At 33.8% G+C, this 13231-nt stretch overlaps 2 protein-coding genes across 3 annotated transcripts; both read right to left on the reverse strand.

The window, feature by feature from the left end:
- Positions 1-82: 82 nt before the first annotated feature.
- ScsbetaA (Succinyl-coenzyme A synthetase beta subunit, ADP-forming) lies at positions 83-3574 on the reverse strand. Of its 2 annotated transcripts, XM_065347810.1 has the most exons (10): positions 3359-3574; positions 2907-3178; positions 2674-2836; positions 2494-2596; positions 2264-2425; positions 2044-2187; positions 1617-1777; positions 1071-1190; positions 816-989; positions 83-737 (listed from the first exon to the last, which is right to left on the reverse strand). In XM_065347810.1, exons 1-9 carry the CDS (start codon positions 3407-3409, stop codon positions 825-827), a joined length of 1341 nt encoding a protein of 446 aa, XP_065203882.1. In that variant the 5' UTR covers positions 3410-3574; the 3' UTR covers positions 83-737; positions 816-824. The 2 variants fall into 2 exon arrangements, with proteins under 2 accessions (XP_065203882.1, XP_065203881.1); XM_065347809.1 differs by having other exon boundaries at positions 83-989.
- A 2789-nt stretch (positions 3575-6363) lies between these two features.
- Positions 6364-13148, reverse strand: LOC135833987 (linear gramicidin synthase subunit D-like). The gene is made up of 2 exons (XM_065347818.1): positions 12337-13148; positions 6364-9860 (listed from the first exon to the last, which is right to left on the reverse strand). Exon 2 carries the CDS (start codon positions 9761-9763, stop codon positions 6764-6766), a length of 3000 nt encoding a protein of 999 aa, XP_065203890.1. The 5' UTR covers positions 9764-9860; positions 12337-13148; the 3' UTR covers positions 6364-6763.
- Positions 13149-13231: the final 83 nt, after the last annotated feature.

Below are 13231 nucleotides of genomic sequence, written 5' to 3' on the forward strand. Positions count from 1 at the left end.
GTTGCGGTATTACTTTAGCGAAGTAGTACGCTGAAAAGGTTATCCCAGAATGTGCGAGGTAAAAAAATAAATAAAAATAAAATCAAACGCAACAAAAACAATATTGTATTTAATGGGTATTAGATGCTGTACAGAAGGGCAACAAAGGACAGACAAATAACGTACATTGTATGATGAATCGAAGCAATGGTATTCTTTGAATAATAAAACAAAAGCATACATTTTTAAAATCTTAATATGCAAAAAAATAGGCGCGTGATTAGCACAACATAAAGCTATCGGATGGAACGACGTATCTCGTTTTTGTTCGCAGAATAGAGACGAAACTATAGAAATATTTTACAACACGAATCTTATTTTTTAAACAATAATACCGGCCGAAGAACCCAAAACCATAAATAACATTTTTAAAAACGCAAGTTGTCGCACGTTGTAACCAATATTACGTCAATAGTTCGCATTACGAGAATAATACTTAAATAAATCTAACCTACTATTCGTGTTCAGAAGTATAAAAAGTTTCACATTTCGGTCATTGGCAATTTTATCAACTAACACACATGTAATATATTTTGCTTGATGACTAGTAATGAAACAGAAGTACATATGTACTAAATTAAAAACATAATAATACAAATGTACGCGTATATTCAAAAAGTAAAACGGTAACATGCGTTGGAATTTCACACGTTTCGAATACTCGTTAAATAGGGTGATTTATTTCGTAGGATGTGAATCTAAAACGGAAACAAACAGAGCAATTCGAATAAATCTCGAGTATATATTCGAAATTTGTCGAAATACGATGGACTTACATTTGGATTTTAAATAGGTATTTCAAAGTTGACGGATAATTTAGCTTGTCGAGCTAAGCCTACGATGCTGGAGAGCTTGACAGCTAAACGAGCTGCTTCGTCGAGATTATCAACAGGTAGAATTTTCATTGCTGCTGAAGCGATTAGTACTTTAGCATCATCTACGTTTGTTCCCTATTGAACATTTATGGAAGTAGGAATTTAATCAAAAAAGTTCATCAGCGAATGAATAATATTTGATAGTTGGATAATTACTTGTAATCGGCAGATGATAGGAACTTTCAAGTTCAACTCTTTGGCAGCAGCGATGATACCTTCGGCAATAATATCGCATCTCATGATGCCACCGAAAATATTCACCATTATGGCACATACCTGTGAAGTTTAGATCATCCGTGAAACAAATTAAAAATCAAATAGATACATCGTGAGAAGAATTACTAATTATTCATAATCGTAATTTATCAATTTTCAAGTTCCTTAGTAAAATAGATTCCATTTTCTATGATTTTCAGCAAAATTCAACAAAGAATTTCATCAATCAACATACTGAAGTTCGCACGGGAAAAAATAATCGTTTACAAAGTACAATAATTGACCCATGTAATTGAAACGTGAATTTGAATAACAGAATTGATTGACACTCGACTATTTGATAACAGATGTTGGTTCGAGTGCTATGTTGCGTAGCAGACGTAATAAAACGAAGGTCAAAAATATTATAACGAGAATAATCGCCAACTATGACAGACTACTGACTTAATGTTAACGATAGCGAAAAAAATATATTCGTTGAATTACTTTAGGATCAGCGGTGATAATTTTGAAAGCCTCTTTCACTTGTTGAGCAGTAGCACCTCCTCCTACGTCTAAGAAGTTAGCAGGTTCACCTCCGTGTAATTTAATAATATCCATGGTAGCCATAGCAAGACCAGCTCCATTTACTAAACAGCCAATATCGCCTGAAAAAAAATTCAAATTGACGTCATTGTGTTTCTTTTCTTACGATTTTGAGAAAAAAATTAACACTGTTCTGAGAAAAATACGATGAATGAAGCTACTCTTAACAAGTTACAACGTACAATTGAAAAAAGTCCAAAAGTCGTACAACTGAGCAACGTGTTATCACATTCTATTCAAACGCATTATTCATCGAAATACGATTACAAGCTGTTGTCATTTATATAATTAAGTCGTCAATTAAAAATAGAAGCGTGAAATTATTTACCATCCAAAGCGATGTAATTTAAAGAGTGTTTGGCAGCTTCCACTTCTTTCTCATCTTCTTGCGTCCAGTCCCGGAGAGCGAAAAGATCTTTCTGTCTGAACTCAGCGTTATCGTCGAATCTCATTTTAGCATCCAAACAATAAACTGGAAATTTAAAGTTGATTGAACGTAAGAATAAAGAAATAAAAAAAAAAATTTGTAAAGTAATCCGAGTATTTACATTTTCCGGACGCATCTTCGGCGTAAGGATTTACTTCGATTAGAAGAGCATCTCTTTTCAAAAAAAGATCGTATAATCGTAGAAGCATGTCGGCTGTTTGTTCTTTTTTATCGTCAAGACCGACGGATGATGCTACTTTTAAAGCTTGATCTTTGCTTAAACCTGCCGAAAATATACACGTGAATTTATCCAAAACGTGAGAATGAATTAATCGATGGTGAATAGCTAACCTTCGGTAATATTGATCGGTTCGTATAAGATAGCTTGAGGATTCTCTGCGGCAACTTCTTCGATATTTACGCCACCTTGAGAAGAAGCTATCAAAACTGGACCCTATGGAATTCCCAACACAGCAGTAGTAATATTATAATCAACATAACAGTTTTCATATTCACAAATCAAAAACTCACTGAAAAAGCTCTTTCCATCATGATGGCAAAATAATACTCTTTTCTAGGGAATTTACGTTCGGCCACCATCACAGCGTTACAGATACGTCCCTTTTCGCCCGTTTGTTTGGTGATCAAATAATCAGAAATCATCTGACCGGCTAATTTTTCGGCTTCTTCGGGTCTACAAAATATTAAAACATAATTAACCAAAACGTCATTATACTTTGATACGCAACAATGAAAAAACTTACGTGTAGACCATTTTAACACCTCCTTTCAAGCCGCCTTTAAAGTGGCCCTTTCCACGACCACCGGCTAAAACCTGAGCTTTTAGAACGATATCTTTGACATTCAAACGTTTAGCGATCTCTCCTGCTTCTTGTTTTGATTTCGCTACTCCAAATTCTGGAACCGGAATTCCGGCGTCGCGCAAGAAAGAATAACTTATATGCTCGTGGACGTTCAGGTTTCTTTTCTGTTGAGTGTTCCATTTTTGGGATACAGCTGACGAAGTTCCTAGAAGCTGTTGAAATGATCATATTTTACAACGAGCTAAAGTGAATAGTGTTAAAAATGTGTTGATCAGTGTTCCGAAAATGCTATGAAGTTATTTTCATCGACAGACGCGGAACAGGTATAGAATTACATTGCGTAAGGTCATACGTCACACCTTCGTGAATCAAGGAAATTATTTACTACTTACGTAATTTGCACCTGATTTATTCAAAAATGATCTTCTCAAAACCGAAGTCATTGTAACGAAGAAGACTGTTTGAAATGGGTACGTTTGTTGGGATTCGTGACACACAGAACACTAATTAAAGCAATAACAACTTTAACATTCAGTCTTATAATTATTTCAAGATCGTAAAACTTGAACTTTTATCACTTTGCCAAAATTTTTGCAAAACTTTTGATTGATAACTTTCAATGTTACCTCTTAATCAATAATAAATTTCTCCGTACGTGAAGGTCGGCGAATGCCGCAAACTGTAAACATCAAGCAAGTAGGTAACAAATTTTTTACCTATATAAAGGAGGGTCTATGCAGGGCTTGAAAACCGGATAGATATCACTCTCGGTTTTGGTTTCGGTTTTCTGTTTTTTGAAAAAGTAAAGGTTTTGGTTTCGGTTTTGGTTTAGGTTTTTTAAAATCATATCTCTCTCGTTCCGGTTTTGCTTAAAGGGTTTGATTTCAAAGGAATCGGTTTCGGTTTCGGTTTTGGTTTCGGTTTTTTCCTTTTTTCTCCATTTTTTAGAGGGAAGAAGGCCAAGAAAGTGATCACTTTATCAAATACTTTGTGTATGTGACTAGAAAGTGGCACTTTGGCAGTGCCAAATTTGTCAACTTTTCTAGTTTTCAGGCCTTTTCACCTTTAGCATCAGTTTTTACTTTATTTTTACCAAAAATGCAGTATTAATTAGGCTAATTACCTGAAAAATTGCAAAACCAAAACCAATTCAGTTTTCAATCAGTTACGCTCTTGGTTTCGGTTTTGAATTTGAGAAAATAACGCTCCCGGTTTCAGTTTTGGTTTTAGTTGTGGGAAAATAACGCTCCTGATTTCGGTTTTGGTTTCGGTTTTGAGCAATTTTAATCGGTTTTTGGGGGTTTCGGTTTCGGTTTTGGTTTCGGTTTGCAAGCCCTGGGTCTATGACCTATGTCTATACTGAATTTAACCGTAAACTTAAACTTAACCCTAGAAGTTAAACAAAGGCAAATTTTAGGTCCACGTTAAATTCAGTATAAACCAAGCTAAAGTATAAGTTAAGGGAATAAGTATCCCCTTAAATTCAGTATAGCCCGTCCTTTATATTTCTTCCAGGGATGGAAACCAAAATGAAAAAAAATATCGGTTATTTTTTTAGCAGTTACTTTTTTCAAAATTATTTATTATGGTTACGGTTAAGGGTTACGGTTATGATCCAAAAAAATAAAGGTTACGGTTAAAAATAAAGGTTACGGTTTTTTTCATTTATCAAAAATTAATTGCTCTTCAATGTCAAAAAAGTGCGCCTGCGGCCAAAAAAACGAGAAAAACATGCAATTTCACAGCCATTTTTTGAGTTTGAAGGACATTTTAGACAAATTGAGCCCTTTTTTTTCTCAAAAATCATAATAAATGTCATATTTTACACCAAAAAAATGAGATTTTTACTCAAAAAAAATAACCGTTATGTGTTTAACCAAAATGAAAAAACGAATCGGTTAAGGTTATGGTTAAAAAATTTCAAATCAATAATATCGGTTATGGTTACGGTTACGGTTATAGTTTTTGCCTCATTTTAGCGGTTAAAATTCATTTCGGTTAAAAATTTCGGTTACGGTTTCCATCCCTGATTTCTTTTCTTCATTCATTTTTTCTGCGCATGCGCACAATGTGGTACATCTGTGAAAAATCAAAAATGACGTGCTTGTATGTGTCGAAGAAGTTGCCCACTTTCAAGTTTCAAGGCAAAAAATTAATTCGAAATGTGGCGTTTTTATTAGTTCAAAGAAAATATTGATCAAGATTCAAGAAACACGATTTTAATGTGAAATTCATTCAAAATTGTGCTTGAACCGGTAAGTTGGTACACCTGACTGAATTAATGAAACACGATTTTAATGTGAAATTCATTCAAAATTGTGCTTGAACCGGTAAGTTGGTACACCTGACTGAATTAAATTGTAAATTTGAACTCGGTGGCTTCGATTTTCTCCAGAATCATCTTTATTTTACGTTCGTAAGGCCTTTAAAATACAGGAGAACGCGAAAACATTTGAAGGTGTCGAAGAAGTTGCCTAATCTCAAGGCAGAAAATTAATTCTAAACGTGGAGTTTTTACTACTTCAAAAAAAATTGATTGAGAAACGCGATTTTGATGTGAAATTGTGCCTGAATCGGAAAGTTGGTACCCCTGACCAAATTACATTGTAAATTTGAACTCGGCCGCTCCGGTTCTCCCCAGAATTGCATTTTTTTTACATTCGTAAGGCCGTTGAGATGGAGAAAACGCGAAAATATTCGATGATGTAAAAGAAGTTGCCTAATGCCTACTCTCAAGGCGCAAAAATCATTCAAAACGTGGGGTTTTCAGATCATTTTGTTGGAAAGGAAATTGTCAATTAATAAAGTACATTAATTAATTTCGATATTATTTTCTTAGAGGAATTTGTTGATAATCGTCATATTTACTGCCTCTCTTCTTGCCTATCTCTTTTTCAAATGTGCGTGGATCGTTGTTCAAGGGGGAAAAATTGAAAATATTTGAAAGTGTCGAAGAAGTTGCCTACTCTCAAGGCGCAAGAATCATTCGATACGTGAAGTTTTTCAAGAAATATACATACCTATATTTTAATCCAACGCAGTTTTCAGTTTTTAATGCGAGAAATCTTTTTATGCTCGTAAAGGGATTTAAAATGGAGAAAAACGCGAATAAATTTGAAAGTGTTGAATAAGTTGCCTACTCTAAAGCAAAAAAATAATTCAAGACGTAGAGTTTTTCAACGAATGTGATTTTTAAGGAATTAGACATCATTGATTAAGATTGATCGAATTCGATATTTCTTTTAATGACGAATTTGATTCGAAGGCATTTTATTAACCTCCCCCTTTCTCACACACACACATTTCATGAGCCAAGTTTTAGTATCAAAGTAAGGTAAAGTGATTGAAATGAATCCTGAAGCTGTGATGTGAAATGCAAAGAAACAGAAAAAGTAAGTTCGATTTAGTAATTTTATTTTTAAAATCAACAACTTATACTAAAATTGGAAAACATTGTGGGGCTACCGGCAATATTTTGGTTCCAAGTGCAAGCTTATTGTATATATTTAAATTTAATTTATGACCCAAAAAAAATGAATCAACTACGAGCTAGGTACGTAAATACCCATTTTAATCCATAGCTTAATCTAATTATTAATAATTATCTTATTCTTAAGTCCAATGTCTTAGCAAGTACACTGCCTGCCTCACAAAAGTTTAGTAAATATGAACCATAGTAGGTATATATGAGCCCAGTTTTGTTTCTCAAAGTCCTAATAGGGATCGGGTGCATGGATTCAAAATACCTAGTTTTATCTGGTGGGTATGGGATTAAAGCCCTGCCTATGATAATATATTCAGTGTGGTATTTGCACAAAATCAAGGTAATTTGACAGAACTTCTTTAGTAATCAGGGGAGAAGATATGTCTATACCACTACCTTTCAAGAACTTCTCTGTATTCTTTATCTCATGGTAGTAACACTGTTCATACAATTCTATCAAACATTTACCCTTATACAGCGGTTCTGTGAAGAGATTAACCAAACCAAATAAAGGGTTGTGCTTGTCTGTTTTCCAAATGTCCAACCAGTCTTGAAAATCTGCAGGGACCAGGTTCATTTGGAAGTATTCGTTGAATTTGTTAAACAGGCCAGTATTTGTAATATCGTGTACTGGATGTGGGGTCAAACTGAAATTTTTACCTACTGCATTTTTGTCTTTACTTATACATGAGATAGCTTTTGCAACAAAGTCTACTGTGACTAGTTGCTCTCTCGAATCCAGAATTGATGGGAAAACACCTATGGATAAGCAACACTTTATTACCATTGCACCCCACTGTTTCTCATCACAAACTCCAGTTTCACTATGGCACAAAAGTAAACCAGGTCGAAATCTAATTACTGGCAATCCTTTTTGTATAGCTTTTTCTAAAAGTTTTTCTGCAACATATTTGCTCTGCACATAACCAAGATCCCTGCAAATACCTGGAAGATTCTGGTCAAGGTCGTCATCTTCGTACGTTCTTACTTTTCCAGTAAACAAATGGGCAAATGAGAAAACAGACACGGTAGAACATGCAATTAAGTATTTCAGTTTGCTGGTGGTGGCAAACTTGATGATATGTTGGGTACCATCGATATTTGTAGGTTTCAGTATTTGGTAAGGTGGAAGATAGCTGACATTTGCACCCAAATGGTAAACGATCTCTATTTCTTTAGTCAGTTTTGTGTATTCTTGTTGAGATAGTTTTAAAAACTGTTGAGAGAAATCACCGACTAAAGGTATAATGCGATCAACATTATGTTTTGGCCATGGCATTCTGTTTCTCTCAGTGATTGTCCATTTTAGCCTATCCATAGCATCATGTTCATCTTCAGCTCTGATCAGGCAATAAATATGTGCAGATGTGCTGTTCAGTAGTTCTATCAATAAGTGTGAGCCTAAGAACCCAGTAACTCCAGTAATCAGTATCTTTTTGGGATTCAGTAGGACATTGGGGTTAATGTTGGTCGGATATTCATAATCAGTCTCTAGTTTGATGTCAGAAAACATGATATTTTTTACTGTCTCAATTTTCTCATTTTCTGTTGAAGGTCTGTAAAGGTGTTCTCTTAAAAATCCAGATAGCTTTTCTACTGTGGGATGAAGGTAAAGATCTTTGGCTGTGACTATTCTTTTGAGATGTTCCGGAAGTGATACCGCAACATGCATAACATCGAACGAATTTCCCCCCAAACAGAAAAAATCATCCGAAGGTTTGATATTAGGAATCTGCAATACATTTGTCCATATGGCAGTAATTATACCCTCGATGTCATCACTTTTTATGCCATCTAAAGTGATATGCTCTTCCCTCTCAGCTGCCTGCAATATTTTTCTGTCTACTTTTCCTGTGTTTGAACACGGTAATTCATTTACAAACTTTATCTTAGATGGTATCATGTAGGAAGGTAGGGTGTCTCTCAATTTCTTCAGGATCTTTTTTATCTCTAAATCTTGATCAACTTGAAGATGGTTCAATACTACAAAGGCAGATAATGCCTGCCTTCCATATTTTATTGTATTCATTACAACAACAACTGCTTGCCTAACACCATCTATGCTATTAATTGCACACTCAATTTCCCCACATTCTACGCGATATCCTCGTATTTTAATCTGATCATCAATTCTTCCTAAAATTTCCACGTTTCCATCTGCCTGCAATTTTACTATGTCACCAGTTTTGTACAGGCGTTTCATTTGTCCACCAACCTGTACGTGAGGAAATTGCTTGGCAGTTAGGTCAGCCCTGTTCAGATATCCTTGGGCTAACTGAAGTCCACTGATGTATAGTTCACCAGACTTGCCAATTGGCAAAGGTTGCATGTTTGAATCGAGCACATAGAATTCCACACCAGGTAAGGGCTTGCCTATTGTCCTGGCAGATTGTCCTTGCTGGTATTTATGACAAGTAACCCCAATTGTAGTTTCCGTAGGACCATAAATATTGAATATTTCAACTTTGCTAAGCCAGTGCTGAAGTACTTTTTCAGGGCATACTTCCCCAGCTATACACATCGCCTTCAGATTATCAATTGATTCATCCATAGGAAGGGTAGCTAGTAAGGTTGGAGTAATCATTGGAATAAAATCAACTTTGTACCGATTCAAAAATTGTAACAGAGGTGCACCGACAATCTTGTTGTTAGGGTACAGATGTAACGTTGCACCTACTAATAATGGAGCCCATATTTCTACATATACAACGTCGAAACAGTAAGTCAATAACTGCACAGCAGTATTTTCAGTTGAAATACCCGTAGTGTCGATATAATTCTTCAAGCAATTGAAAACGGCACCATGTTGTACAACTACTCCCTTGGGCTTTCCAGTACTTCCTGATGTATAGATAATGTAAATATTATCCTCTGGATAAATGATGGTATGCAAATTGCCTGCGTCATGATCTGCTATTAGATGTTTTTCACTTTCTGGTACAATAATTTTTCCTTTATAGTTGCCGAATTTATCCAACAATTTGTCAGATGTTAGCAATAATGAAGATCGAGTGTCTTCTAGAATGGAAATCATATGAGCTTCGGGATACTCTGGATCCAATGCGACTATAATGGCACCAACTTTCCACGCTGCCAGCATAAATATGGCACGATTTGGACACTGCTCCACACAAAGTGCCACCACAGATGTTCGAGTAAGACCAGCTGCAATCAAGTGCTTTGCTAATTGGTTAGCTTTTTCATTTAGTTGACGATAAGTGATGGTTTCAGATTCAAAAATCAACGCCGCTTTGTTGGATTGTGAAACAGCTTGGTTTTCAAACATGTTAACAATATTGTGTAATTTTGCCATTATGAGGGTTCAGAAAAAATATGCAAATCACTTGAATTTTACAATACAGCTAACAGATGTTAATTCACAATTGCTTGTAACTCTTGGATGTGAAGACCTGCAAACAGAGAATTGAAAAAAAAGCAGTTTAGTGAAAAAATTAATTAGGTGCTTAACATGAAACATACTACATGTAGGTAGTAAAAATTTGTTTCAATTGGATATAGGTACAGTGCAGAAATTGGGAAATAGGTATAAGTACACTGTCGAACTCTCACTCCTCAAATTTCGCGATAACCACCTAAAATGGTTTAGAGGGTACTCATTAAGCACCATCCAAAGTTATGCACTCCAAAGTTCATTTTTAGCCCTTCCAGAGCGGCTTGAAATTTTTGAAGAAATTTGAAAACTCGCTAAAGCCTCAAAAAAAGTAAAATTGCGATTGTTTCAGAGTCTTGTAATCATGTAGACACGCTAAACGAAATTTTTCCAAAAAAGTGGCTCGTGATGCACCTTCTTTGAAAATTTGATTTTCCCCACTTTTTGTTTAATTTACAAATTGACCAAAAATTCACTTTTAAACTCGCACTCCTGGAATTTTGCGGTAACCACCTAAAACGGTCGAGGAGGTCGAGGGGTCGAGGTACATTAAGCAGTAAGTACCAATCAAAGTTTCACATTCAAATGTCAAAAAGTGTCAATTTTTTTTTAAATGTCAATTTTTGGTGGAAAATGTCAAAAAGTGTCCATTTTTGACACAATTGTTTAAAAAATGTCAATTTTTGAAAAAAATTGTCAATAAATGTCAAATTTTAAAAAATTTGTCAAAAGGAGTAAATTTTTGAAGAAATTGTCAATACGCCTACATGTCAATTTTTGAAAAATTTGTCAAAAAGGGTCAATTTTTTGAAATAAAGTGTTGAAGTGACAATTTTTTGGAAAAAAGTGTCAAAAAGAGTTAATTTTTGAAAAAAGTGTCAAAAAATATCAACTTTTGAAAAAAGTGTCAAAGTGTCAACTTTTGAAAAAAAAAGTGCAAAAAGTGTCAATTTTTGGGAGAAAATCTCAAAAAGAGGTCATTTTTGGACATATTGTCTAAAAGTGTCAATTTTTGGGAAATAATGTCAAAAAGTGCCATTTTTGACACAACTGTTAAAAGGTGTCAAAATTGTCAAAAAATGCCAAATTTTGAAAAATTTGTCAAAAAGTGTCAATTTTTTGAAAAAAAGTGTTGAAGTGACAATTTTTTGGAAAAAAGTGTCAAAAAGAGTTAATTTTTGGAGAAACTGTTAATTTTTGGGAAAAAATCTCAAAAAGTGGCCATTTTTGAGAGAAAATCTCAAAAAGTGGACATTTTTGGATTATTGTCTAAAAGTGTCAATTTTTGGGAAATAATGTCAAAAAGTGCCATTTTTTGACACAGAAGATGTAAAAATTTTCAAAAGTGTCAAATCAAAAATTGTCAACTTTTGGGTAAAGTGTCAAAAAGTGTCAATTTTTTGGAAAAAAGTGTCAAAAAGAGTTAATTTTTGGAGAAAGTATCAAAAAGTATCAACTTTTGGAAAAAGTGTCAAAACGTGTCAATTTTTGGGAGAAAATCTCAAAAAGTGGCCATTTTTGGATGAATTGTCCAAAAGTGTCAATTTTTGGGGAAAATGTCAAAAGTGTCATTTTTTGGCACAAAAAGTGTCAAAATTTTCAAAAAATGCCAAATTTTGAAAAATTTGTCAAAAAGAGTCAATTTTTGGAGAAAGTATCAAAAAGTGTCAACTTTTGGAAAAAGTTTCAAAACGTGTCAATTATTGGGAGAAAATCTCAAAAAATGGCCATTTTTGGATAAATTGTCCAAAAGTGTCAATTTTTAGGAAATAATGTCAAAAAGTGCCATTTTTGGCACAACTGTTAAAAAGTGCAAAATTTTCAAAAAATGATAAAATTTTGAAAAATTTGTCAAAAAGAGTCAATTTTTGGAGAAAATGTCAAAAAAGTGTCAAAAAGTGCAATTATTGGGAGAAAATTTCATAAAGTGGCCATTTTTGGATAAATTGTCCAAAAGTGTCAATTTTTGGGAAATAATGTCAAAAAGTGCCATTTTTTGACACAACTGTTAAAAAGTGTCAAAATTTTCGAAAAATGCCAAATGTTGAAAAATTCGTCAAAAAGAGTCAATTTTTGGAAAAAGTGTCAATTTTTGGGAGAAAATCTCAAAAGTGATAATTTTTGGATAAATTGTACAAAAGTGCCAATTTTTGGGGAAAATGTCAAAAGTGTCAAAGAAAATGAACTTTAAAGCACGAAATTTTGGTTACAAGAGTTTCAAGGCATGCTCTTTCGATCTAGCTTCAAGCTTGGTTTCTGCTGATTATTTTATTCATTTTTCAATGGTTTACTGTTCGGAGCTATCTTGCCAATGAAAAATGAATAAAATAATCACATTTTAAACCTAATTATTAATCGTTGTCAAAGTATACCTACACACTTTTAGACATAGGTACTTACTCGGGAACATTTTTTTACAAAAATTATCAAGAATTCGCTCATGAATTTAGAACAATATTCGATATAGTAAAATTGATAGTACCTACAGTACTTACCATGAAACGTATTTTCATTCGGTTTTGAAAAAAGATTAATTTGTTACTGGAGTTATCTTGCCAGACAAAATTGAACGAAAATTATTTTTTAATCTTGATTTATCTGCAGTTCTACCGAAGCAATCAATCAATTAATCAATCAATCGTGCCTAAAATTAATAAAAATCTGTACGTAGGTAATTGAAATGAACTATAATAAGGTCTAGAATACTCTAACTATAGGTAGCTATTCTATAAATCCAGCAAACCTTACAATTACAAATCATGAATAGAAATGACGTTGGAACCTAAATTTACTAGCTCAAAAATGCATAGGTACTATGATGGAATCTTTGATTATATATAGTACTGCTATAATAATCAAAGGATGGAATAGCAATGTAAACAACCAAAAAATTCAAAACACATAAATTAGCTCGTCGTTGAATTAATCAAGTTTTTTTTAACTATTAGTAAAAATAATAGATTACCTAACTTAGGCAGGTACGTCAAATGTGGAAACACTTCAGTGACGTCAATCTCTCATTATTCATGATGGAGCCACGTGTTTCGCAGTACTCGAAATTTAATATGTAATTTTGAAAACAATTATCAAAAATAAGGAAATGTTTGAATCATTCAAATGATGCTATTGAGTTGATCAGTGATGCCCATAACCCATAACCCATAAAAAATTCGTCAAAAATGAGAAAATGTGTGGATTACTGAAGTTAGAATTTTACTACATATAACTCATAGTATTTTAGTGGACGAACAAAAAAAGTTATTTTGACAAATTGCCGATGTTCAAAATTGAAGAGGTAAGCACAATTTGAAAATTCGACGTTTTCAAAATCAAGGGCACATGGCACAACAATTTTGGAAATTTTGAATTAATTGTTTGTCTCCAAGTAGA

This window comes from Planococcus citri, chromosome 2 (genome assembly GCF_950023065.1).
Source record: "Planococcus citri chromosome 2, ihPlaCitr1.1, whole genome shotgun sequence".
Taxonomy (NCBI): Eukaryota; Metazoa; Arthropoda; class Insecta; order Hemiptera; family Pseudococcidae; genus Planococcus; species Planococcus citri.